This window comes from Eubalaena glacialis, chromosome 18 (genome assembly GCF_028564815.1).
Source record: "Eubalaena glacialis isolate mEubGla1 chromosome 18, mEubGla1.1.hap2.+ XY, whole genome shotgun sequence".
NCBI lineage: Eukaryota > Metazoa > Chordata > Mammalia > Artiodactyla > Balaenidae > Eubalaena > Eubalaena glacialis.
In genome coordinates, this window is record NC_083733.1 from 62,918,777 (window position 1) to 62,946,413 (window position 27,637).

The window sequence follows — 27,637 nt, forward strand, 5'->3', positions numbered from 1 at the left end:
TTTCCCTAAATAAAAACCCTTTGGAAAAGAGACCCAAAAGAGTGAAATAATGCAAAAAAAAACCCCAACAAATAAACTGAACCGCGTTCCCGGGCGCGTCTGCGCACGGCGGAGCTGGCTTTCTGTACAAACGCTGCGCCCTACACCCTCAGGCCCTGCTAACGCTCTGTCTGCCTCTCTCTCTCTCTCTTTTTTTTTTTTTTGCATTTGCACGGGATTGTGGGAGGAAGCGGAGCGCAGCCAGACACCCCGCCGCCCGCCCCCCCTTCCCCTCCCCCCTCCCCCAGCCGCCTTGTGCAAAGATGGCTGCACCGTGAGCGCAGAAGAGGAGGAGGCGGCGGCAGCGGCGGCGATAGAGCGAGCACCCAGCGCCCGCACCCACCCCGGGGCCGCCCGGGACGCCCCCTCCGGAGCGCGCGCCCCCCCTTGTCTCCTGCAAGGGCCGGGGCAAAGGCGGAGACAGCGGGGTCCCTCCTCCCCCCTCTTTCCCTCCAGGGGGAACCCCCCTTCCCCCCTCGTTGGCTCGTCGGCTGCACCCCCTCCCTTGCCCGCCCCTCCGCCCCTCCGCCCCTCCGCCCTCCGCCCCTCCGCCCCTGTCCCCTCCCTCCCCCGCCCGGGGCCTTCCCGGGCCTTCGGCGGCTGCAAAGAAAAAGAGAGAGAGAGAGAGGGAGAGAGGGAGAGAGGGAAGGGAAAAAAAAGCAACAGCGGAGGGAGCGGCGGCGGAGGAGAGCGCGCGCGCGCCCCCCTCCCTCCCTCCCTCCCCCTCCCCCCAATTTCCACCGCGGCCAATTCATGGACAGGAACTACCCCAGCGCCGGCTTCGGGGACCCGCTCGGCGCCGGGGCGGGATGGAGTTACGAGAGGTCAGCGAAAGCTAGGTAAGGAGCCGGGGGTGGCCTGGAGGAAGGGGCCAAGAGGTGGGGGCCCAGCCCGGCCGGGCCCGCCCGGCTACGCGTGCATCGCAAACTCCCCTCCGGCTTGCAAGGGAGCGGCCTTCCTCGGTTTGCAACAACGCCGCCGCCCCAGTTTGCAAATTGCAAACTCCGCCAAAGCCAGCTCCGGCATGCAAAGGGAGAGATGCCGCGGAAAAATGGGGGTGCAAAACAATTTCAGACGGAAAGGCCTTGGGAAGGTGGGAGGGACTGGCGAAGCAAGGCCTGGATTTCCCCCCATCCTTGGATTCCCGGTTTGCTGATCCCTCCCCCTCGCGCCCTAGGTTCTGCTCTTGCAAAGGTGGGAAGGAAAAGAGAATTAGAACGCAGACCTGGGGGGCGCGGCCCCCCCCTCAGGTCCTATTGTTACGGGACTGCGCGAGGCCGCGCTACTCGGGGGGCCCCCCCAGAAATTCCGCGCCCTGAGTGGGCACGGGGCCCCGCCCCCTTCCTAAGCTGGGGTTCTGTGTGTGCAAGGTGGGGGTCCTTGCATCTGAGACACGCCCCCTTGAGCTCCCCCACCCCCAAAGACAGAATCCTAGTTGATGGCGAGGAGTGGAGTGTTTGACCTCTTGAGTCTGGGCCATGGTTTGGGGCCGTTGCACAGGAAGATTAGGCTATTTCCCGGGTGTGTGGTTGTGTGTGTGAGCGTGGGCCCAGTGCGTATGTAGCTGGCAGCCTTTTCACCTGCGAATCTGCCCCTTTCCTGCTGTTTGTGTCACACCCTCACGCTTCACCTGCCCCCGAATCCCCCTCCCCCTATACACCTGGGTTTCCCAGCTTGGCTGGGCATGACCCCACGTGCGTTAGTATTCTCCATGTGGGACTCCTCGCTCTGTATCTTTCCACACAAGTGAGTTGGATACTGGTTTGCACACATACCTGGCTTTGCATGCGCCCATGCATTTGAACCTCAACCCGGGGGGATGGACGGTGTTCATGTTCACACTTGTGCCTGGTACTTTGCAGGAGTCCTATCCTCTGCCCACCTCCCATCCCTGCCCTTTGGGGAACAATCTGCCTCCTGCTCCCGACTCGGTTTGCACCATCCCGTGAGGTTCAGGGCCTCTGTGTTCCCATGTGTCTGAAGAAGAGGGGGCGTCGCTCAGGGATTGGCCCCAGGGCCTTGTGTCACCTGCGGGGTGGGAGCTGTGGAAGCAGGTCCACATTTTCAACTTAAGGCACTTTCTCTGGCTCTTCACCCTCTCTGTGTCCTCCCTGTGCATGTCTGTGTTTGTAAATGTGAGGCTATCTGGGCTGTATTCACTGGGGCTCGAGTGGGGACCATTTCTATAGCTCTTTAGTTGGGCACTCCGATTCCCTTGTCTTCTTTCCTTTAGGGCCCAAGGTTCCTTAGGGTAACCCCCAGTCAGCTGGAAGAGTCTCCCAAACTCCCCAGGGGATTTGCTGAGTTCCCTTCTCCGAGGGTAGCTTCGGAGGATACCCTAACATTTCCTTCTTCCTCCCAGCTTGGTCTATGGCAGCTCCAGGACCTCGCACCCCGAGACGGACATCTTACACCGCCAGGCCTACGCGGCCCCCCACCCACTGCAAAGCTATGCCACCAACCACCACCCGGCAGGTACGGCCCCTGTCCCGCCCCGCCTGGCCCTCCCTCCAGAGCAGATGATTGGCTGCTGAAAGTTACAACCTTCCTAATTGGCTGTGCCCTCTGTTCTGGTCCGCCTCTTGCTACTTCTCCTCTGATTGGTTGTTCTGAGGCTGCTTAATTTCACGCCGGATTCGTCTGCCCCTGTTTCTGGCCCCGCCTCTTTTGTTCCAATTGGTCCCGTCGTCTCAGCCCCCAAATCCCACCTTCTCTTCCAGGCTTTTCCGCCTCTCCAGCCCACCCCAATCCCTTCCCTCTGGGTTTGCTCATCCTCTTAGTTCTCTGAATTCTTTCTTCCTGATTCCCTTTCTTCCTGATTGGTTCCGATTCTTTGGACCTCCCCTTTCTTCCTTAGATTTGCCCACTGCCTTATTCTTTTCCTGTGGCCCTGCCTCTAGTGCCTCGGATTGGTTCCCTTCCTTTGATCCTGCCGCTCTCCTTCCTAGATGGATCAGCAACGAGGCTGTTGTCCAGTTTGACCCTTGACCCTCTTGGTTGGCTCCTTCCCTTTATTCCTCTCTCTCTTTTTTTTTTAAAATCTGGATCCTTTCACTTTGACTCGACCCCTTTTGACTTGTACTCTGGTTCTTCTCAGTGGCTCCAGTCATCCCATCCCTTCCCCTTCCTTGCTAGAATTGCCTAATCCTTTGGCCTCCCTTGGACCATAAGGATGCTCTGTGTTTTGCTCCCATTTTTTTCATGTATGGATTTTTCTACTCCTTTGTCTACTTGTCCCCTTCTGGGCTCCCTGCCCTTACGATTGCATCGTACCCCATCCTGCTTATTGTTTCCTTAACTTGTCTCTGCCTCCTTTCTCTTCTTTGAATCTGCCCCTTCTCTCCAACTCCTTTTCCTGACCCAACTTGCCTTTGGCCTGCTCCTTTTCCTTTTCAACCTTGCCCTATCCCCCACCTAGCTGACTCTACCCCCCCGACCCTCACCAGGCCTCTCTGGACTCTTCGACACCGGCCTCCATCACGCAGGCTCAGCAGGGCCCGACGCCTCCGTCATGAACCTCATCTCGGCCCTGGAGTCCCGGGGCCCCCAGCCTGGTCCCTCTGCCTCTTCTCTCCTCTCCCAATTCCGCAGTCCTTCCTGGCAAACAGGTAAGGCCATTGCCAGTCCAGGAGGGCCAGGGTGGGGCTGGCTTGTGGTCAACTCTGACCTGTGGTCTCCTCCCTCATCCCCAGCCATGCACACGCCAGGCCCCACGGAGCTCTTCATCTCAGGCGCCCTGCCGGGTTCCAGCACCTTTCCATCTTCCTCTGCCCTGTCGGCCTATCAGCACCCAGCTTCCTTTGGCAGCCGCCCCTTCCCAGTACCCTCTTCCCTCAGCCTCCAGGACCCCCCATTTAGTCCCCCAGCTAATGGGCTCTTGTCCCCTCATGACGTGCTGCACCTGAAGCCCTCGCAGGCACCCACGGTGCCCTCCTCGCTAGGCTTTGAGCGCCTGGCGGGGGGTGGTGTCCTGGGGCCCGCTGGTCTCGGCCCAGCCCAAACCCCTCCTTACCGCCCGGGCCCCCCAGATCCACCCCCACCTCCCCGCCACCTCCCAACTCAGTTCAACCTGCTGGCTTCCTCTTCCGCTGCTGCTGCCGCTGCCGCCGAGCAATCCTCTCCCCAGCTCTACAACTTCTCGGGTGCTGCCCCCGGCCCGCCGCCACCCGAGCGGGCCCTGCCCCGCCAGGACACCGTCATCAAGCACTACCAGCGGCCAGCCAGTGCCCAGCCCCCCCCGCCACCAGCCCATGCCCTCCAGCACTACCTGAGCTGCGGAGGGAGCTACGCCTCCATGGGCCACCGGGCCAACTTGGCCTGCAGTCCCCTGGGCGGTGGGGAGCCCTCCCCAGGCGGTGGCGAGCCTAGCAAGGCTGGGCCCAGTGGAGCCACGGCCGGGGCATCGGGCCGGGCTGCGGGCCCCGAGACAGCTGGAGGAGGTGGGGCGGCGGGTGGCGGTGGAGGTTACCGCCCCATCATTCAGTCGCCTGGTTACAAGACGGGCAAAGGTGGTTATGGGGCAGCTGCGGGCGGTGCCAACAGGCCCCCACCACCCCGTTCGACTGCCACGCCCAAATGCCAGAGCCTGGGTGGGCCAGCAGCAGCCTACGCCACTGGCAAGGCCTCTGGGGCTGGGGGGGCGGGAGGCCAGGCCTATTCCCCTGGTCAGCCCCAAGGGCTTCTAGGACCCCAGGCCTATGGGCAAGGGTTTGGAGGGGGTCAAGCGCAGGACTTGAGCAAAGGCCCTAGCTACTCAGGGGGGCCCCAGCAGCCCCCTAGTGGTCCCCCGCCTCCTGGCCTAGCCACATGTCAGAGCTATTCCCCAGACCAGCTGCAGGGGCAGCTATATGGGGTGCAGGGTGAGCCGTACCCAGGGCCAGCTGCCCACTCCCAGGGGCTGCCCACAGCCAGCCCCTCGCTCAGCTACAGTACTGGCCATTCCCCAGCACTCTCGGGCCATGGAGGTGGTTGGGGGCCCAGCTCCCTGGGGGGCGGCGGAGAGGCCAGCCCTTCTCACATCATCCGCCCGCTGCAGTCGCCTCCGGCCCCTGGCCGCCCGCCTGGAGTCGGCTCTCCAGGAGCTCCTGGCAAATACCTGAGCTCTGTCCTGGCCTCAGCCCCATTCCTGGCACCCCCAGGAGCCGGCAGCTATGCCGCTGGAGCAGGTGGCTACAAGGGCAAGGGGGACGGCTCAGAGCTGCTGGCGGGCCCCGGCGGGCCTCCTGCTGAGCGCACCGAGGATGAAGAATTCCTCATCCAGCACCTCCTGCAGGCGCCCAGCCCCCCGAGGACCTCAGGGGCAGATGGCCTGGTGGGCGAAGATGGGGCGGCGGATGCCTCCAAGGGACTTGGGAGTGGCGGGGCTGGGGGTCCCCCGGGCACACCCTACGAGCTGGCCAAGGAAGACCCGCAGAGGTACCATCTGCAGAGCGTCATCCGTACCAGCGCCAGCCTTGACGAGGGTGCCACGGCGGCCCTGGAGCTGGGCCTGGGGAGGCTGAAGGAGAAGAAGAAAGGGCCAGAACGGGGTGGCGAGACCCCCGAGGGGCTGGCCACCTCAGTTGTCCACTATGGGGCAGGTGCCAAGGAGCTGGGGGCCTTCCTCCAAAAGAGCCCTCCACCCCCAACTCCCACGGCCCAGTCTGCCCAGCCTGCCCCCCACGGCCTCCTCCTAGAGGCCGGGGGCCCTGACCTCCCACTGGTGCTGCCTCCCCCTCCCCCCCAGCTGCTCCCCTCGGTCCTCAGCCATGCTCCCAGCCCCTCTTCCAGTGCTCCCAAAGTTGGCGTCCATCTCCTTGAGCCAGCCGCCCGTGATGGGGCACCCCAGCCTCCCCCCCCGCCCCCCCCACCTCCACCACCCATGCCCCTCCAGCTCGAGGCCCACCTCCGCGGCCATGGCCTGGAGCCGGGTGCCCCCAGCCCCCGCCTGCGACCCGAGGAGAGCCTGGAGCCACCTGGCACCATGCAAGAATTGCTCGGGGCCCTGGAGCCGCTGCCACCTGGGCCTGGTGACACTGGCGTGGGCCCACCTAACACCGAGGGCAAGGATCCCTCGGGGGCCTACCGCAGCCCTAGCCCACAAGGCACCAAGGCCCCCCGCTTTGTGCCACTCACCTCCATCTGCTTCCCTGACTCCCTGCTGCAAGACGAGGAGCGCAGCTTCTTCCCCACCATGGAAGAGATGTTTGGCGGCGGCCCCGCAGATGACTATGGAAAGGCTGGGCCGCCCGAGGACGAGGGCGATCCCAAGGCGGGGCCTGGGCCGCCTCCGGGGCCCCCTGCCTATGATCCCTATGGGCCCTACTGCTCTAGTCGGGCGTCTGGAGCCGGTCCCGAGACTCCGGGCCTGGGCCTGGACCCCAGCAAGCCACCTGAGCTGCCCTCCACCGTCAACGCCGAGCCTCTGGGCCTGATCCAGAGTGGGCCCCACCAGGCGGCCCCCCCGCCCCCGCCTCCCCCGCCCCCGCCGCCACCCCCTGCCTCGGAGCCCAAGGGAGGCCTGACCTCGCCCATCTTCTGCTCTACCAAGCCAAAGAAGCTGCTTAAGACGTCCTCCTTCCACCTGCTGCGGCGCCGTGACCCGCCTTTCCAGACGCCCAAGAAGCTGTACGCCCAGGAGTACGAGTTCGAGGCTGACGAGGACAAGGCCGACGTGCCCGCTGACATCCGCCTCAACCCCCGGCGCCTGCCTGACCTGGTGTCCAGCTGCCGCTCCCGTCCGGCTCTCTCACCGCTGGGCGACATTGACTTCTGTCCACCCAACCCTGGCCCCGATGGCCCCCGGCGCCGTGGCCGCAAGCCCACCAAGGCCAAGCGTGATGGGCCGCCCCGGCCCCGGGGGAGACCCCGGATTCGCCCACTGGAGGTCCCCACCACCGCTGGGCCAGCCTTGGCCTCCACACCTACTGATGGGGCCAAGAAACCCCGGGGCCGGGGCCGGGGCCGAGGCAGGAAGGCCGAGGAGGCCGGGGGCACTCGACTGGAGCCCCTGAAACCACTGAAGGTGAGGGGGAGTGAAACCCCGACGCCTGAGGGTTGGGACCACATTTGAGGTTCTTGGGCATGGTAGGGGATGTGGTTTATCTTCCTAACACCCACAAGGAAATGAATCCAAGGGCTGGAATTCCAGGGTTCCACTGTTGTAGAGGTTTGAGAATTGAAACTCTTGTGTCTAGAGGGAGGTGGGGGGTTAGCGCTTGTATTCTTAGGTTCTAGATCCTGCAGGACTATTGATCAGGGGCCCTGGATTCCTGGGTCTTGTGGGAGGAGGGTCCGTGAGTAATGAGGGAGGGACCCCAGTCCTGTCATTCTGGAATCTGAGCAGAGGGGTCCGCAGGCATGAATTCTAGGATTCTACAGGCTGACACTCTGAGAATTTGAACTTTAGGATCTTAACTGGGGAGAGGTCTGGGGCCCCAGACCCCTGGGTCTGAGGGAGGAGGGGGCTTGGGACCCTGGGCTTGTGGGCCCTGACTCCCCACTGCCCCCATATCTAGATCAAGCTGTCTGTGCCCAAGGCCGGCGAGGGTCTGGGAGCGTCATCGGGCGATGCCGTCTCAGGAGCTGACCACAACAGCCTGGACTCCAGCCTCACTCGGGAGAAGATCGAGGCCAAGATCAAGGAGGTGGAGGAGAAGCAGCCTGAGATGAAGTCCGGCTTCATGGCCTCGTTCCTGGACTTTCTCAAGTCAGGCAAGCGCCATCCACCGCTCTACCAGGCCGGCCTGACACCCCCGCTCAGCCCCCCCAAGAGCGTGCCGCCCTCCGTGCCGGCCCGGGGCCTGCCTCCCCAGCCCCCCGCCGCGCCTGCCGTGCCACAGCCCCCACCCGCCGGTGCCTTCGGGCTAGGGGGTGCGCTGGAGGCCGCCGAGAGCGAGGGGTTGGGGCTCGGCTGCCCTTCGCCCTGCAAGCGGCTGGATGAGGAGCTGAAACGGAACCTTGAGACCCTGCCCTCCTTCTCGTCGGACGAGGAAGACTCTGTCGCCAAGAACCGGGACCTGCAGGAGAGCATCTCCTCGGCCATCTCTGCCCTCGACGACCCGCCGCTGGCCGGGCCTAAGGACACTTCCACCGCGGACGGGCCCCTCTTGGCTACTGAGGCTGCAGTCCCCGGGCCACCCCCTCTCCCGGGGCTCCCCAGTGCCAGCAGCAGTGGCACGCCTGGTGAGCTCTGGGAAGATGGTCTCGGGGCGGGGCAGGGGTTTCCCGACATTCAGGTCAGCAGGTCTGGTTGTGTAGATCAGGCACTGTTCACAGTACAGATGATTGATAGAGATTTGCCTGTTCATGAGGGTAACCTCCTACTTGAGGGCAAGCCTTTTGAGAAAGGGGCGTCTTTTTCTAATCCGCCCACAGGTGCTAAGGGGACTAGCAGGGGCCCCAAGGTGGGCAGTGGAGAACACTGGGGGACAGGGCAGGCTGTAAGTGATGGGGGCAGGTGGGTGACAGGGACGGAGAGAGCTTTTAAAACTGATGGGGGACATGGGACCTGAGAAAGGGTCTAGGAGTTAGGGATGTGTAATAAAGGACAGAAAAGGGTCTGGGGGGCAGAGAGAGACTTGGGAGGGTTGTTTAAAGAGAAACGTATCAACAATGACTAGTCAGATCTCGTGGGGGGCCATCGGAAAAGTCTTGGGGTACAGTCAAGTCTGGATGGTGTTCTGTCCTGAGAGGGGGGTTGGACAAAATTTGAGGGGCTTTGATGGGGGGGAACAGAGGCATTGGGGGAAGAAAGAGGTGGCGTTTGGAGGAAGGCATTTGGAGCAGTTAATGAGGAGGCTTGGGAGCTCACAGTCTTAAGGAATGAAGTCTTCTGGAAGGTGGTAGAAAGATGGGCAATGGGGAGTGAGACAGTGAGAGGCCGAAGGGAAGCATCAGGGAAGAGATGAGAAACACGAGGATGCTAAGCAGAGTCCCTGGATCTGCTATAACGGGGAGTGCCTGGATCTGCCGTAACGGCAGAGAGCATCGGGGGGAGAGGGAGCCTTGGAAGGGTCAGGAAGGCTCATAGCTTGGAAGGACCCAGGGATGGAGCAAAAGCAGTTGGGGGAGTCAGAAGATCTCGAGGCGTTAGAGGAGGAATGTTACAGAATCTCACGGGGAGTTAGCAGGAAGGAGAGGGTATTGCCGATCCCGAGAGTGGAGAGCAGGCTGAGGAAAGGAAAGGGGAGAGCTTGGGTGGAGGAGTTTGAGACCTCTGAGCAGGAAAAGAGGAGGTAGAAGCACAGAAGGAGTGGTTGAGGAATTGGGAGGAACATTGAGGAATGGGAGATAAGCGTCAGGCTGGGGCTCCAAAGCAACAAAGAGACGTTTCAGGACTAAAATGGGCATTGTGGTTGGGAGAGTTTCAGGGGCTCAAGAGTAGCCACTGGGGCTGGGAAGGGGTCTCAGGGAGGGAGTCAGGTGTGGCACAGTGGCCACTGGGGAGCTGAGTGGCAGTAAGGGGCAGAGGAGCTGTTGGCACAGGGAGGGACATTCAGGGACAAGAGAAGAGGTGCTGGGATGGTGAATGGTATTTGGGGACTAGGAGTTAGGGCAGGGCCAGGAGCTTTGTAGGGACTAGACTGGGGGGCGGAGGGGGGTGTTGATGGGACCAGAGAGGCCTCCTGGCCATTGTGGTGGGGACACTGAGCAATGGTACTGGGGCGCAGAACTGCACTAAGGCACAAAGGGGGTCTTTGGAGGCTGGGGAAAGATGGGGGGGACCAGAGCGGCATGTCTGGGTAGGAAAGTTTATTAGGACCTTGGAGAGAGAAGTTAAAGGGTGCTGGGCTTCTGGTAGGTGTCTGGGGACAGGGGTGGGTATTGAAGGTCAGGGAGGGGTCAGACAGGAGCTTTGCAGGAAGAGGACGGTCAGCAGAAGAGGAATAAAAAGTGGAGATGGAGGGGGATTGAGGGCAGAGATGGATGCTAGGTGAAGAGCTCAGTTTGGTCAGGAGGGATGTTGGGATGCAGGGCGGGGAGAGGGCTGTGTTGAGACCCCCCCAGAATAGGCTGGGAGGCCTTTCACTGGTAGCAGATAACAGGTCTGGGGGGGCGGGGTTGAGCGGGGCTCCAGCCCTGATGCCCGTCTCGCCCCCAGAGCCCCCGCTGCTGGAGGAGAAGCCCCCGCCCTCGCCGCCCCCCGCCCCGACGCCCCAGCCGCCGCCCCCGCCGCCGGCCCTGCCCTCGCCGCCCCCTCTGGTGGCCCCCACGCCCAGCTCGCCGCCCCCGCCGCCCGTACCAGTCCCACCGGCCCTGCCCTCGCCGCCCGCCCCGCCGCCCCTGCCCACCGCCGCCCCTGCCCCCCCTCCGGAGGAGCCTGCCGCCCCGTCCCCCGAGGACCCCGAGCCGCCGGACGCCCGGCCCCTGCACCTGGCCAAGAAGCAGGAGACCGCGGCCGTGTGCGGGGAAACGGACGAGGAGGCTGGCGAGAGCGGCGGGGAGGGCATCTTCCGGGAGCGCGACGAGTTCGTCATCCGCGCCGAGGACATCCCTTCCCTCAAGGTGAGTCTCCTGTCGTGTCGGACAACTGGGCCCAATGCTTTGGTCACTGGAGCGTTTATCGAGCGCCTGTTGGATGACAGGCCCGGTGCTGGGGGCTGCAGGTACAGTGATGGCTGAGGCAGCCCATCTGATCCTCCTGAGCTGACAGTCATGGGGCTGATAGAGGAGGCCAGCTGGACCCCTGCAGAGGACTTGCACGCTTCTGAGATGTTATTTGGGTGTGTGTGTGTGTCATCGATAAATAAGGTAAACCCATTGTTAGCATTTATTGCAGGTATTTTTGCTGTGGGTGCTAGGGTTATACTAAGGGATAAAGCCGATGAGGAGGGCCTGATCTTAGGGAGCTTCTAACACAAGCCAAGAGATGCTTTAAAGGCAACTTGTGCTTTGTAGGTGGAAAGCTGAGGTATTGACGTGACATACCTATGAAAAGGCACACATACAACGTGCAGATGTAGTAGCCAGTGGTTTGGGAATGCTTGTGTGTCAGGCCACATCTTAAACATTTTATGTTGGGACTTCCCTCGCGGTCCAGTGGTTAAGAATCCGCGCTTCCACTGCAGGGGACACGGTTTGATCCCTGGTCAGGGAACTAAGATCCTTCGTGCCATGCGGTGTGGCCGGAATAAAAACAAACACTTTATGTACACCAGCGCATTTACTACTTCCAGTTATTCTACACAGGGGTGGGCACACTATGCCCCCCCCGCCCCCCCAATCCAGCCCCCTGCCTGTTCTTATAAATAAAGTTTTATTGGCACATAGCCCCACCCACTCATTTACATATCAGCTATGGCTGCTTTCCCCATCCACTAGCAGAGTGGGGTAGTTGCAACAGAGCTTAGCTGATCTACGAAGCCAAAAATATTTCTTGTCTGTCCTGTTACGGAAAAAGTGTACTGACCTTTGCTGTACTTTGTTCATTGGACAGGTAGTTGGATCAGAGGGTTAATGTAAGTGCTTGACAAGGGTAGGTGACATCAGACGCCCGTGTAGTGTTTCTCACAGGGCATGAGGTAGAACGAGTACTCGGTAGGTGAGCAAGCCATTATCACCTTGATGGTGACGCCACGGGCTAAGGCCATTCTTCGTTTTAGTTACTATCACTGACTGGGTAGCAACTAGGGGGCAGGAACCATGTTTGGTCTTGGATGTGTGTTAACACGTTTAATTTTTTTTTTTTTTAAGATATTTTTTTCTTTTTTTTTTATGTGGACCATTTTTAAATTTATTTTATTTTATTTATTTTTGGCTGCGTTGGGTCTTCGTTGCTGTGCGCGGGCTTTCTCTAGTTGTGGCGAGCGGGGGCTGCTCTTCGTTGCGGTGTGCGGGCTTCTCATTGTGGTGGCTTCTCTTGTTGCGGAGCACAGGCTCTAGAGCACAGGCTCAACAGTTGTGGCACACAGGCTTAGTTCCTCCACAGCATGTGGGATCTTCCTGGACCAGGGCTCGAACCCGTGTCCCCTGCATTGGCAGGCAGATTCTTAACCACTGCGCCACCAGGGAAGCCCTAACGTGTTTAATTTCATCTTGGGTGTTGTTTCTTCTAAGTTACAGATAGAGAAATTGTGGGGTGAATTCATTATAAGGATAGTGCATATTATTATACTTTTGGCCGTAGCTCGCAACTCGTGGGATCTTAGTTCTCCAACCAGGGATTGAACCCAGGACCATGGCAGCGAGAGTGCCAAGTCCTAACCACTGGACCGCCAGGAAATTCCCTATTATACTTCATTATTAAGTGTGTTTTGGGAGAGAAACTTAGTGTACTTTTTCCTACGTTATTTTCAATATATTTTTAAAAAAATACTTATTTATTTATTTATTTATTTATTATTTGGCTGCGCCAGGTCTTAGTTGCGGCACGCAGGATCTTCATTGTGGCATGCGGGATCTTTTTTTTAGTTGCGGCATGTGGGCTCTTAGTTGCGGCATGTGGGATCTAGTTCCCTGACCAGGGATCGAACCTGGGCCCCCTGCATTGGGAGCACGGAGTCTTAACCACTGGACCACCCGGGAAGTCCTTTCAATCTATTTTATTGTGGGAAAAGTAGAGCAAATACAGTAACGGGGCTGTGTGTATCCATCACTCAGCTTCCACCGTTATCACCTCCTGGTTGGTTCTGCTTGCTTTCCACCCTGCCACATTCTACCCTGTCCACCCCAGCTCACCAATCCCAGACCGTATCTTTTCATTGTTACTTTGTCATCTTCTCAGTATGATATATGATACAAGAGAACATTCACAAGAGATATGTAAGTTGTCAAAGCAGAATGGTAGAGTGAAGGCTTACTTCTCCACTCCTCAGCCAGCTACCAGAACAATCCCAATGCCTTGAGTCTCAGTATCCCTCCCTGGCCAGTCCTCCCATCTCCCTCATAGTTGTACTCACTTTGCTAGTGCCCTGTGTACATTATTTCATTTTAACTTCAAGACTATGAGGCTTTTCGGCCATCAGTCTGGGACAGGCGAAGGAGGTGTCAAACGAACAGCAGTGACAGGAACGGCTACCAGCTCTCAGGGGATAGGATTTGGGGCACATCACATTCGGAATTTAGTTTAATCGTGGTAACCGATACATGTCACGAAGTTTATCATTTTAACTATTTTTAAGTGTACAGTTCAGTGGCATGAAGTATATTCACTTTGTTGTGCAAACACCTTCGCCACCACCTGTAAGTTTTATCTTTGTAATCTCCTTTCTTTATAGGGATTACTATCCCCCTTTTACAGGGAAGGAAACTGAGGCTCAGAGGATTAAAGTGGGCTTTCCAGGCTTTCACAGCTTGGGACCCACACCCAGTTCTACTGGCCCTGGGAGCCCACGCTCTCAGCACCAGAGTCAGCCACTCTCTGTGTATATTCCACCAAACATTGATAGTGCTGCTGGGCGCCCAGCACTGGGCCAAATGAACAGGGCTCTGGGGTGGGGACCCTCACCGTCCCCAGTTTACGGATGAGGAAGTTCACGTTCAGGGAGAGGGAATCATTTGGCTGGTGGGTGCCAAGCCGGGATTAGAGCCAGGGCCATCTGATACCACCTCCCAGCTGGCATGGGGCAGGGGAGGGGGCCAGGCAAGGACTTAGATGCTTAAAATGCAACAGGAGTATGTGTTCTGATGGGGGACTCACAGCCCCAGGATTGAGCCACTCAGGCAGATGAGGACTCATTCGTGTGTCAGGAGTCAGGGCAGGCTGGCAGCATGGTTATTAAGGGCCCAGCTTTGGCGTTAATCTGATTGGCTTGAATCTCTGCCACTTCCGAGCTGGACTAGTGTTGACCCTTCCTGAGCCTCAGTTTCCTCATCTGTAAAATGGGGGCTGATGCTGTTAGTACCCCCTTCGTACAATGTAAGCACTCAGGCTTTACGGCTTGTCCAGTACTCTGACTGTGGGTGGCACGCCGATAGTGCCCTATAAACTTTGTTTCTATTATTCAGTGATCTTGGGCAGATCTCTAGTGCAGAGTTTGGCAGACTTTTTTTTTTTGTAAAGGGCCAGATGGTAAATATTTTAGGCTTTGCAAGCTACGTACGGTCTCTATCATGTATTCTTGGGTTTTTGTTTTTTGTTTTGTTTTTCTTTTTCACACTCCTTTAGAAATGTAGAAACCATTCTTAGCTCATAGTTCTATAAAAATGGGCCACGGGTCATAGTTTGTTCTAGAACAGTGGCAGCCCGATAGAAATAGCATATGAGCCATGTACAGCATTTTAAACATTCTTGCATCCACACTTTTGAAAAGTTAAAAGATGAGTGAGGTTAGTTGTAGGGATGTATTTTCTTTAACTCAGCATGTCTAAAATGTCATTTTAACATGTGGTCAATATAGGAAAAGTTAATGAGATGTTTTATGTTCTCTCTTGCTTACCAAGTCTTTGAAATCCAGTGTGTATTTTACACTCATAGAACATGTTGATGCAAATGAGCTGCGTTTTAAATGCTCAAGAGGCACATATGGGGAGGGGCTGCTGAATTGGACAGTGTAGGGTTAGCCCCTTCTCTGCTTCAGCCTCCCCACCTGTAAAATGGGAGTGATAATATTAACTCCCAGTCCTTGGAGATGTTGAAGGTTTATCAGGATGCAGATTCTGAGCATATAAGTTTGTTGAATGGAGTAAAGTATGGGGAGAGCGAGTCACGCAGAGAGAACAGTCTGTGCAAAAGCCCTGTGGTGAGGCATGTTTATGTGATGGGTAGGGAGAGATGCAAGGGGTTGAGTGACTGACAGCGAGTGCCGAGGCTGGGAAGGTGGGCAGGGTCCGGATCATCCTGTGGTGAGATCAGTGGGTGCCTGCTTGAGAATCTGCTCTGGGTGGTCTGGCAGCTTCGAGGGCCCTGGCCAGCAGGGAGGTGGCTGGGTAAGTGTGCAGTCCTGATGACAGTCTGTCCACTGCCTTAGTTCTGTTACACTGACTCCCCTGTGTCTGATCCTGCAGCCTTCTCCTTAACACCAGGCTGGGTGCTTCTACCTTACTTACTCACATCCTGCTACTTACCGCCCTTGTCTCAGCTTGTCACAGTTCAGATTCCCAGAAGAGAATCTGATTGGCCCAGCACAGCATTTTGGGTCAGGATGGGGTTCGTGTTATGCCTGTTGATTGGCCACCCCTTGTCAGGTCTCCTCCAATCAGCTGTGGCTTCCAATGAATGGGTGTTATGGGTGGGGCAACTTCCCACCAAGTGGAAGTGGGTGTGGTCAGTGACATGATTGACATGAGGAGAGGCAGGAAAGACGTGGCTTTGGGACTAAGTGACCCTGGTTGGGGAGCAGGCAAGGATGATGATGCCATGGCCTGATGACTAGGGGATAGTGGGGATCCTGGGAGGAAGAGTGGTTTGGGGAAAGAAGCCAAGCCCAGTTGGGATGTGGTGAGTCAAGGGCCCCACGTCCAGCTAGAGAAACAGCTGAATCCTTAGAGGAGGAAGATCGGCAGTGGGAAGAGACAGAGGAGGGGGTTCCCTCCCCTGGCTGGGGGAGGGGGTGCTCTGATGGATTTTTCAGAAACTTCTGAGAACTGGAACAGGGAACATTATATCCACAGTGAGAGGGAAAAAGACACCCCTAGTAGGGGGCCCTGCATGTGCAGAAACCTGGAGGTCAGAAAGTCTGGGGCTTGTCTGCTGAGCTTTGAGGGGCTGGATGACCTGCTGGGCAGGAGTAGGAGAAAGGAAAGGAGACTGAGACAAAGTCTCTGTGCCAGGTTGTAGAATCTGCATTGGGGGCCCTGGAAGGTTTTGGAGCAGGACAGGATGTAAATGAGCTTTTCAGTCCTTGAAAAGGATCTGAAATGGACTTTTCAATCCTTGGGCCTCTGACCTGGCTCCCTGAGGAGCCAGGAGGGAGGATTGAGAACCATGGTATCCTGGAGGAAGGCACTTGGGATTGACATGCCCATATCCCTGTCTCATCCTGCCTCACTCTTGTCCAATGGAATTTCAGCCAAGAACCTTTCTGGACCTCATTTTCATCAGGTTATTCTGACTCCTTCTTTCTGTTCCCCTGGGTGATCTGCAGGATATGAAAAATTGTGTATGTAAAAGCATTTGACCAAAAACCAAGAATAGATAGCCAGTGCTTGGCACTCAGGCTCCAGTGCTGCAGCTGCTGCCAGTGGCAGACATCACTAATTGATCCCAGTGCTTGCTCCTGCTGAGCCTAGTGCTCAGGGCAGCCATGATCAGTCAGTTGGAGTTATCTGAATCCTGTTTATCACTTGACTATGGATTCTTTATTTTACTTATTTATTTTTTAAAAATATTTATTCATTTACTTTTGGCTGCGTCGGGTCTTAGTTGTGGCATGCAGGATCTTTCATTACAGCGCACAGGCTCCTCTCTAGTTGTGGCGTGCGGGCTCAGTAGTTGTGGCATGCGGGCTTAGTTGCCCCGCAGCATGTGGGATCTTAATTCCTCTACCAGGGATCGAACCTGCATCCCCTGCACTGGAAGGCGGATTCTTAACCACTGGACCACCAAGGAAGTCCCAACTATGGATTCTTTAAATGCAAGGGCTCGTCCCTCCTTCATCTCTGGGTTATCACAAAGCTCAGTGCATATTTCCCACTATGTTCTTATTATTTACTTAATCTGTGCCTGTCAGTTGCTTTTTTCTAGAGCCACAGCTGTCACACACTTTACCTGGCAGTCCCTGGTCATCACCCAACCCTCTCACGGAAGATACAGTCCTTCCAGGACTCATTTAGGTATCACTTCTTCGAGGAAGCATTCTTGGATTCAGATTGAGTCCAGAGTCCTTCTTCTAGGCTTCTGGGGCACCTGCTGTTAGCACATTTATTACTTGTGCTGTTATTTTTTTGTGCCCGTGTCTGGTCCCCTGCTAGTCCCCTTACTCCCTGAGATCAGATGCTGGGTCTGACATCCTTTGGTTCCCAGTGCCCAGCTGGGGCACACAAGCCTTGGGGTGGGGATGGGGGTCTGAGTGTGCTGGGGGGAGTGGAGGTCGGGGAGCCTTTGTGTCACTGTCCTGCCCTGTTGTGGACAGGCTGATGAAATAAATGGTCTCAGGTAACCCATCACCTGTTTATTCTTAGCACAAGCCACAACCTCACCCTGTTCTGTTTATTTCCTCGTCTGTCTTATTACCTCTGTAATGAAGACCCCAAGAAAGGCTTTGTCGATCTCGTTCACCACCAAACTGTGACGCCCAACACTGTATCTAGAAGATGGTGGATGGATGAGTGCTCAGATTTTGTCATTTCTTTGAGTCATGCGGATGGCTTGTACCATCACACTGTATAGCTATAATAACTAAAACCTTGTAGCCCAGAATGAATGGCCTATTTGCAGCAACATGGATGGACCTAGAGATTATCATACTAAGTGAAGTAAGTCAGAAAGAGGAAGATAAATGCCATATGATATCACTTATATCTGGAATCTAAAATACGACACAAGTGAACGTATCCACGAAACAGAAACAGACTCACAGACATAGAGAACAGACTTGTGGTTGCCAAGGGCGAGGAGGGGCTGGGGAGGGAAGGATTGGGAGTTTGGGATTAGCAGATGCAAATTAGTATATACAGGATGGATAAACAACAGGTCTATACTGTATACTATACTATACTATATTATATAGCACAGGGAACTATAGTCAATACCCTGTGATAAACAATACTGGAAAAAAATATGAAAAAGAATATATGTATGTATAACTGAGTCATTTTGCTATACAGCAGAAATTAACACAACATTGTAAATCGACTATACTTCAGTAAAATTTAAAAAAAACAACAACAACAACAACAGCATGAACGGCCTGATTGAGAGTATAGACGGTTCCCTGATGGTTCAGTTTAGGATTTTTAAACTTTATCATGGTGCAAAAGCAAGACGCATTTGAATCTTGAGTTTTGTTCTTTTCCTGGGCTAGTGATATGCGCTACGATACTCTCTTGTGATGCTGGGCACTGGCAGCGAGCAGCAAGCCACCAGCTCCTGGTCAGCCACGCAGTTAATCGCAAGGGTAAACAACTGATACACTTACAACCCTCCTGTCCCCAGACAACCATTCTGTTTTTTACTTTCAGTACAGTATTCAATAAATTACATGAGATACTCCATACTTTATTATAAGATAGGCTTTGTTTTAGATGACTTTGCCCAACTGCAGGCTAATGTAAGTGTTCTGAGCACGTTTAAGGTAGGCTGGGCTAAGCTGTGATGTCTTTAGGGGTATTCAATGCACTTTCGATTTAGGATATGTTCAACTTACGATGGGTTTATTGGGACGGAACCCCATGGTAAGTTGGGGAAGCTTTGCATCCCCAAATCTAAGAACCTCAGACAGCCAGAAGATATCTGTCAGCTGGAAGTTTGCTGATGCTTGTTAATGATGATGCCTTTTCTCTAAGGGCGTGTAGAGGGAGGACAGAGGGCCAGGAATTGGGGTTGGGAAGGGCAGGAATGGGGGTTGACCCTGCCGGCCTTACTGTGCCCCTCCTCAGCTGGCGTTGCAGACGGGGCGCGAGCCTCCACCCATCTGGCGAGTCCAGAAGGCACTGCTGCAGAAATTCACTCCGGAGATCAAGGATGGGCAGCGGCAGTTTTGTGCCACCAGTAATGTGAGCCTGCAGAGGGGAGCGAGGGCTTGAGGGGCCCTGGGTGGGGTGTGTGGAAGCCGCTGTCCCCCTCACACGATTCTGATTCACCTTGGGTGCAAGATGTGTCCAGATGGGGGGTCTCCACCTCCCGGCAGGCTCCGGGTGGCTGCCATGGTGGGCCAGGGCAGGGGTGGGAGTCTTGGGTGTTGGGCTGCCTAGCTGGGGCGGAGGAAGGAGTTCCTCATGTGCTTCTTTTCCTCCGTAGTATTTGGGGTATTTTGGGGACGCCAAAAACCGGTACCAGCGCCTTTACGTCAAGTTTCTGGAAAACGTCAATAAGAAGGATTACGTGAGGGTCTGTGCTCGGAAACCCTGGCACCGGCCCCCAGTGCCTGTCAGGTACCATGGGGGCCGGGGGTCAGGTGGTGGGCAGGGCCAACAAGCATGGGGTGAATCATACAAGGAAATTTACATAACATAAAAACCATTTTAAAGTACACAATGCTTAGAAACAGAGTCGGGGAGGGGGTGCAGAGACCCAGAGAGTGGGGCCCCCAGAGAGAGGGGGACAGAGACCAGCTCAGCAACATTCTGTGCTTAGAGCTGTGGGCTAGGCGGCGGGTGCGGGGGTACCCCAAGGAGGAGAATTGGGGTTTCAGGGGGTGCTGACTGCAGTCCCATCTATGTCCCCTTCCAGACGTTCTGGGCAGGCCAAGGGCCCCGCATCTGCCGGGGGCAGCTCCGCACCTCCCCCCAAGGCCCTGGCACCACCTCCTAAGCCCGAGACCCCTGATAAGACGACATCCGAGAAGCCCCCAGAGCAGACGCCCGAGACGGCCGTGCCTGAGCCCCCTGCCCCTGAGAAGCCATCCCTGCCTCGGCCCATGGAGAAGGAGAAAGAGAAGGAGAAAGAGAGGGCAACGCGTGGGGAACGGCCGCTGCGGGGTGAGCGGGGCACGGGCGGCCGGCAGATTCGGCCAGATCGGAGCCTCACCACGGGACAGCCCGCCACCTCCCGGCTGCCCAAGTCCCGGCCCACCAAAGTGAAGGCTGAGCCACCCCCCAAGAAGAGGAAGAAGTGGCTGAAGGAGGCGGCAGGCAACGCCTCGGTGGGCGGGGGCCCACCAGGCAGCTCCTCGGACTCAGAGTCATCCCCCGGGGCGCCCAGTGAGGATGGTAAGGCCATCGGCAGCCGTAGGGCTGGTGGTAGGGAGGCAACTCTGTGGCTTTCAGAAGGAGGCATGGGTGGGGGCTATCCAGAGGGCTCCAGGTAGCATCAGCAAACAGTCACAGTAGTAATAAGTAAGTTAAAAATAATAGCAGTAGCTAACAGCTATATGGCACCTAACCACATGACAGGCTGTCTTGTAAGTTCTTCATAGATGTTAACTTATTTGAGTTTTTCACTGTGGTCCTAGAAAGTAGATACCAATATTATCCTCAAATACAGGTGAGGAGACTAAGACACCAAGAGAGTGCAGCACAACTGGGATGTGACATCCCACCTGAGTTGGAATGCAGACAGTGGGGCATCGGGCTCTGTTCTTCAACACTGCGCTGTTTTGTCTCAGAATAGGCAGTTTCTGAGGGCTGAGGAGGATTGGGGACCAGCATCTATCATGGGGACCCAGGCATAGTGGTGTTCCCTGTGACTCCCTGGCTGACTCCAGGAAAGGGGCAACACCTCTTTGCACCTCAGTGACCTCACCTGTAAAATGGGTTAATAATAAAGTAAAAATGGGTATTCACAGAAAAGCACATAGGAGGGTACTCGCCTGTAGTGGGCACCAGGTGGGAGCTCCATTGCTTAGAATGATGTCTGGTTTATGATGACAATAACAACAACAAAAATATATGTACACATATGTAAAATAAATATAACAGCTGACTTTTGTTGAGTGCTTACTAAGTGCCAGACATCACTTTAAGCATGTTACACATTGGCTTATTTTATCTTTACATAAACCCTGTGAGGTAGATGCTGTAAAATTATCCTCATTTTATTTTTTGTTATATTTTTTGGGTTTTTTTGTTTTTTATTTTATTTGTTTATTTTTTATCCTCATTTTAAAGATGAGAAATCTGAGGCCCTGGGAGGTGACATGACTTGCTCAAGGTCACATACTCTTTCAGGTGTAGTGCAGGGATAGCTGTTGTAACAGAGGCTAGGCAAATGAGAGAGTTGGAATTATCTTTTCATCAAAGCCCTGGTGAAGCTGGGAAGTTCTGATTAAGTGCCAGATCTGGGAATGGCCCACATCCTATCTTCTCTTATCCCATTGGCCAGAACTAGTCACCTGGCCACAGCTAACTGCAAGGGAGCCTGGGAAATGTAGTCTTTTAACTGGGCATTTGGCTCAGTCTGGCCAGGTGGAAGCAGTTAAAGCTGAGTCAGGGCAAGGTGCTGGCAAGGGAGGAGCTTTACAAAAGGCCCAGATTTGCAGGTTCTTTTTCTTTTTTCTTAAACAAGTTTATAGATCTAATTCACATACCATGTAGCTCACCTAATTAAAACCCATAATTCTCTGGCTTTTAGTATAGTCAGAGTTGTGCATCTACCTGGCAGTCAAGTTTAGAACATTTTCATCACCCCAAAAGGAAACCCTGCTTCCTTTGGCCATCACTCCCCTTTCTCCCCACCCTCATCCCTAAGCAACCAGTAATTTACTATTTCTATAGATTTGACTATTCTGGACATTTCATGTAAGGGATATCATACGTACAGTGTGCAGTCCTTTGGAACTGGCATCTTTGCTTAGCATAATGTTTTTGAGGTTCATCCATGTTGTGGTGTGTATCAGTACTTAATTCTTTTTTTTTTTCTAATTGAAGTATAGTTGATTTACATTATTATATTAGTTTCAGGTGTACAACATAGTGATTCAATATATTTATAGATTATACTCCATTTAAAGTTCTCATAAAATATTGGCTATGTTTCCTGTGCTGTACAATATATTCTTGTAGCTTACTTAATTATTATACATAGTTGTTTGCAGTACTTCATTCCTTTTTATGGCTGAATACTGTTCCATTGCTTGGATATGCCACATTTTGTTTATCCATGGGCTAGCTTGATGGACATTTGGGTTGTCTCCACTTTTTTGGCTGATGCTGCTATGAACATATGTGGACAGCCCAGAATTTTCTGAGCCTATGAAATGGGAGAAACTAAACTCTGCACTCTTAGGGAAGCAATTCCCCCGCCAAGGGTCAGTATCTTTCTTTGGGCCTGGGTCTCTCTCTGTTCACCCCATTTGACCAGGAGCCCCTCCTGGGCAGGATAAGCCTGACTCAACATCTGGATGCCCTGAAGGTTCTGCCCAGACCAGGAGGTCTCAGAACCAGCCCTCCTGCTGGTCCAAGACTGGTGATCCTCCATGTGCTAGAAGCTGATGTCTCTCCTTTCTTAGATGCACAATGAAAGTTCTAGAAAGAGGCTGCAGTGATGTTCCCTCTCCCCCTTCCTTTAGTCCACTCTCATCTGGCTTCCTCAGCCCCTTTCTGCAGGTGTTAATTGAGCACATACTATGTGCCATGAACTGAGGGTTCCAGCAGTAAACAGAAAAGACAAAAACATGTATCCCCGGAGCTTACAGTCTCAGCGGGGGAGTCGATCAGATAAATATGTAATAGAACACAAAACAATATGAAAAATCATCAGTGTAAGGCTGGGTCGGATTAAAGGCAGTAGAGAAAAATAAATCCGGTAAAGAGGATCCAGGCGGGATCCTGGGTGATATTTTGGGGGGAAGGGGGAGTTACAGAAGGCTTCTGGAAGTGACATTGGAGCAGAGATCCGAATGCTACAGGGTTGGGGTGGTGTGACTTTGGGAGAGAGAACATTATGGACTGGGTGTGTCTGAGGATCAGGAAAGAGGCCAGCGGCTGGAGGAAGTGAGCGCAGAGAAGGAACAGGACCACATCTTGGAGAGACAAGGGTCCTGGGGCTTTGTGGCCCCACTGGCAGGATTTTATCAAGAGTGAGACAGGAGCCTTAGGAGGGTTCAGGCAGAGGCTTGATGGGGTCTGACTCCCACGGCTAAATGGTCACTCTGGCCTCTTTAAACAGCTGTCAGCAAGGACCGTCCATGTGGGTAAATCAAGTGGACATTTCTCCTGCCTTTTCCTAAGGGATGTTTTGGGGTCTCCCCACACGTGGCCCTCCTGCTTCTCTTTTCTCCCTGATGCTCCTTCTTGAGTTTCTGGTGGCTGTCCCTCCAGTCGCGTCCTTGGAGAATTCCCTGGTGGTCCAGTAGTTAGAACTCAGCGCTTTCACTGCCAGGGCCTGGGTTTGATCCCTGGTCAGGGTACTAAGATCCCCCAAGCCATGCGGCACGGACCAAAAAAAAAAAAAAAAAGAGTTCCGTCCTTGGCCTCATTGCTTGGCGTTCCGTATCTCTCACTTGGCAAGCTCCCACAACTTCCGTGAGCCTCAGACTCATTTCTTCTCCCTGCCACCTTCCAGCCCTACCCCCCAGCAACCCCCTCCTTCCAGACCCCACCGAGCTGGTCCTAGTGTCTCTATCTCAGACATAGCCCCACTGGCAACCAAGTCATCAGGCCAGACCCTCCAGGCACCTCCCTCACCTCTGCTGCAAGGAAGCCCCCAGCCCTACCGCTCCAGCCTTGACTTCCCCCATCCCCTCTGCTCTTTCCCACAGCCCTAGCTCAGATGCTGGCCCTCCTGCCCCTCAATCTCTGTATCCTGATCCTCCAGCCCTGGGCCAGCCTCATCCTTTCTCATCTGGTCCATTGCCCTGGCCTCTGGTCTCATCCCTCCGATCCATCCCCTGGCCTTGGCATGGTCTCTCTCCACTTACCTTCGCCCGTCCCTGCTCATAGCTCTCCCATGGCTCCCTAGTACCCCTCCCTAAAAAAGGCCCTCCCCTTTCTACCTCATCTCAGAGGCCCCACATGGTCTGGCCTGCCCTGACTTGTGCAGTCTCAGCTGCCATCTCCTTCCTCAGTCTTGCCTTTTGTGACCTGATCTCTCAGACCTGATTCACTGGTTTGGAAACCAACTCATCTCTCGGACTTGATTCACTGGTTTGGAAACCAACTCTGATCTCTTGGACTTGATTCACTGGTTTGGAAACCAACTCTGCTGCTTCTTTAGACTTTACTGAAGCTACACTGAACTAGTCAAACACAATGGTCACCGGCCTGGAATACTCTTTCCTATCACTCAAGGCTCAGCGTGTGTGTGACCTTTAATAGCCTTCCCTGACTTGCCAGGCTGAGCTCATTACGGTACCTATGATTCACCGTTAGAGTATATTGTCCTGGTGTTGGAGAGTCTTCCCCAGTGGACGTGGACCTCACTGAGGGTAGGAATTTCTCTCTTGGTCCCTGGGGCTTAGAATACTGTCTGCCACACAGGCGGCCTTGGAGGAAGTTGGAATGATGGGCCATGTCTCCCTTTTTTCCCCCAGAGCGGGCAGTACCCGGGCGTCTGCTGAAGACCCGGGCGATGCGGGAGATGTACCGGAGCTACGTGGAGATGCTGGTGAGCACGGCACTCGACCCGGATATGATTCAGGCCCTGGAGGACACACATGGTGAGCAGAGGCCTGGGGGCCCAGAGCCCCCTACCCCTCCTTTGCCTCCCATACATCGTGGGGCTGCATCTCTTCTGACACCCCGTCTTGCCTTTCAGACGAGCTGTACCTCCCGCCCATGCGGAAGATTGATGGCCTCCTGAATGAGCACAAGAAGAAAGTCCTAAAGCGGCTGTCGCTGAGCCCAGCCCTGCAGGTGCTTGGGGGGGCTTGGCCTGCGGCGTCTGGGGCCCAGAGCTCAGGCACAGAGGAGACACGTGCATGTCAGCCACTGCGCTGGTCCCCAGAGCATCAGGCCCTGGAGGGGCGATCGTTGGAAGGGTCGGGCTTGACCAGGAGAATAGTGGAGGCCGGGCTGTCTGGAGGGAGTCTCTGGGTTCCCAGCAGTCCTGCAAGCACAGATGGAGGTGAGCTGGGATGGCGTGGCGGGGTCATTGGCAAGGTCTGGGATGGGCTGCTAGGCAGGCCCAGCAGAGCGTGGTTGTGGAGTACAAGTTTGGGGACAAAAGGTGGACTAGGGCCTGGACCCAGGGCTCGCTCTGGGGCAGAGTGTTGAGTGGATTTTTTTTTTTTAGAATAGAGGTTTTTTTTTTTTTAATAAATTTATTTATTTTATTTATTTATTTTTGGCTGTGTTGGGTCTTCGTTGCTGCACGCGGGCTTTCTCTAGTTGCGGCGAGCTGGGGCTACTCTTCTTTGCGGCGCGCGGGCTTCTCATTGCGGTGGCTTCTCTTGTTGCGGAGCACGGGCTCTAGGAGCGCAGGCTTCAGTAGTTGTGGCACGCAGGCTCTGTAGTTGTGGCTCACAGGCTCTAGAATGTAGGCTCAGTAGTTGTGGCGCACAGGCTTAGTTGCTCTGCGGCATGTGGGATCTTCCCAGACCAGGGCTCAAACCCGTGTCCCCTGCATTGGCAGGTGGATTCTTAACCACTGCGCCACCAGGGAAGTCCCCGTTGAGTGGATTCTGATGGCTTCTCTGTCGACGTAATTCAGGCTCTTCGAATCTCAGGCTCGAATCCGAAGTCATCTATGTAATTTCCCTTCTGGGATGGGATATCACGGTGGCTCCGAGAATTCTGGGAGAGAACATTAATTTGGTTTTGAGAATTCTGATGGGGATGTTAATGTGGTGCTGAGAACCAGGGTGTAAAATGTTAGGATGGCTCAGAATTCTGGAATGGATTTTAGGCCAGCTCTGAAAATTCTTGCTGGGATGTTAGTCTGACTATGAAAACATGGGGTAAAACGTTAATCTGGTTCTGGAACTCTTCATGGGATGTTAGGATGCCTCTGAGAATCTTGGGATTGACTGTTCATCTGGCTCTGAGAAGGGGGGGTAGGATATTACGCTGGAGTTAGGAATTCCACTGTAATGGGAATTCCCTGGTGGTTCAGTGGTTAGGACTCCGCACTTTCAATGCCGAGGGCGTGGGTTCGATCCCTGGTCGGCGAACTAGGATCCCACAAGCCGCGTCGTGCGCCACCCCCCCCCCCCAAAAAATGAATTCCACTGTAGAACGTTAGGATAGGTCTGAGCATTATGGGGTGGAATGTGAGTCTGATGTTATAATTCTGGGATGGACGTTAGCCTGGCTCTAGGGATTCTGGATTTCAGGCTGACTCTTAGAATTTTTGTAGGATGTGATGGTGGCTCTAGAATCCTGGGCAGGATGTTAGGTGTCTCGGAGAATCCTGGGCGGGGCCACAAAGCACATTGTAAGGGTCACCAGACAGGCCTAGGCTTCCGCTGTCCTTTGAGGAAACCGACACTCCCAAGTGTCTTTCCTGATCTGCAGTTTCCTGGGGGAAACTGAGGCATCTGATCACTCAGGATCTGAGAACTGGGGGGTGGGTCTGGGGTGTGCGGGTCCAGGGAGGTCCCCCTGACCCCTCGGATTCCCGCAGGACGCCCTGCACACGTTCCCCCAGCTGCAAGTGGAGCAGAGTGGGGAGGGTTCCCCTGAGGAGGGGGCCGTGCGTCTGCGGCCGGCCGGGGAACCCTACAACCGCAAGACGCTCAGCAAGCTCAAGAGGAGCGTGGTCAGAGCCCAGGTGCGGCGGAGCCCGGGAGGGGCGGGGCCGGGGGCGGGGCGCGGGGGAGGGGCCGCCCAGCGCTGAGCAGGGTGGCTGAGGCTTCTCCGCTCCACCTGCCCAGGAGTTCAAGGTTGAGCTGGACAAGTCGGGATACTACACGCTCTACCACTCACTCCACCACTATAAGTACCACACCTTCCTGCGCTGCCGGGACCAGGTGAGCCCACCCACGCCCCGCACGGGTCACCCTGGGATTCAAGCCATCGCAGGCTCCCCCCTGGACCCGGGAGTCCAGCTCCCAGCCCCCCTCTCCCTGGGACACTGATCCCTAGGCCCCCAGCCTCCTCCCACCCCAGCTCCATGTTTAACCCCCCTGCAGACCCTGGCCATCGAGGGCGGCGCTGAGGACCTGGGCCAAGAGGAGGTGGTCCAGCAGTGCATGCGGAACCAGCCATGGCTGGAACAGCTCTTTGACTCCTTCAGCGACCTGCTGGCCCAAGCACAGGCCCACAGCCGCTGCGGGTGACCCCACCCTGGCTTGGGGGGGGCCACCTCCTCCATAAACCGAGAATTGGGACAGAACTGTGCCCTCAGGAGCTAACCCCTGGGCCCCATCGCTGGGGTGGGGTGGGGGGGGGGTCATTGGTCAGGGTGTGTCCATGCTGCCCCTACAGGGCAGGGTTCAAAGTTCGACTCCCCCCATGTCCCAAGCCCTCTCCACTCCCTCCCATTCCTCCCACTGTCCGGTGTACAGAGAAATTATTTATATATATGTATAAATGTCTATTTAGTAACGGTTTCCCTCCCCCACCTTGCCCCAATCCCCCCTCCATGGCATAGCCCCAGCCCCCTCCACCTTGTACATAATGTATAGGAAAAGTCTATGTATGGTTGAGGGGGGCGGGGCGGCTTCGGAGAGCTGGGGGACCCCCTTCCCCCCAATCCCCCCCTCACAGGCCAAGATCTTTGCAAAAGGCCATTCCCTCCCCAGGGCATTTGGTGTCGGGTGGGAGGGGGAAAACACATCTTGTTAATTATTTTTAATCTTATTTATTGTACATACCTAGGGCGGGGGGCTGGGGAGGTGGAGGGGGGAGAAGGGTCCCCTCTCTTTGCCCCTCCCACTCCTTTTCTACTGCGATTTGTCTGTGTCTGCCCCCTCCCCCCGCCCCCATCCCACTGTCATCTGGATGTGGTTCTATTTTTTATCGGTCTCTTCTCCCCTCCTCCCTCTCTCTAACCCCTCTGCTCCCATCTCCCCACCACCCTTTGTCTCTTGCTCTTTCTTGGGCTTCTGTACAACTCAACTTGTATACACTGTGTACACACAACCAGCCAAACGAAAACCCGACGGCAAACACTTTATCGGCTGGCTGGAGTGCCTCTGTCCTGCGGCATGTTGGGGGGCCAGGGGGTGGCAGGGGCAGAAGGTCTGGATCTGGCACGTGGCTT

The 27,637-nt window shown here is 55.4% G+C and overlaps 1 protein-coding gene across 2 annotated transcripts; it reads left to right on the top strand.

Annotated features, from left to right (window-relative positions):
- Positions 1 to 381: 381 nt before the first annotated feature.
- PRR12 (proline rich 12) lies at positions 382 to 27,550 on the top strand. Of its 2 annotated transcripts, none has more exons than XM_061173667.1 (14): positions 382 to 878; positions 2,402 to 2,514; positions 3,486 to 3,647; positions 3,732 to 7,042; positions 7,536 to 8,202; positions 10,121 to 10,524; positions 18,496 to 18,612; positions 18,857 to 18,990; positions 19,289 to 19,767; positions 24,027 to 24,152; positions 24,251 to 24,348; positions 26,057 to 26,203; positions 26,307 to 26,402; positions 26,565 to 27,550. In XM_061173667.1, exons 1-14 carry the CDS (start codon positions 793 to 795, stop codon positions 26,709 to 26,711), a joined length of 6,087 nt encoding a protein of 2,028 aa, XP_061029650.1. In that variant the 5' UTR covers positions 382 to 792; the 3' UTR covers positions 26,712 to 27,550. The 2 variants fall into 2 exon arrangements, with proteins under 2 accessions (XP_061029650.1, XP_061029651.1); XM_061173668.1 differs by having other exon boundaries at positions 7,557 to 8,202.
- The last annotated feature ends 87 nt before the right edge of the window (positions 27,551 to 27,637 follow it).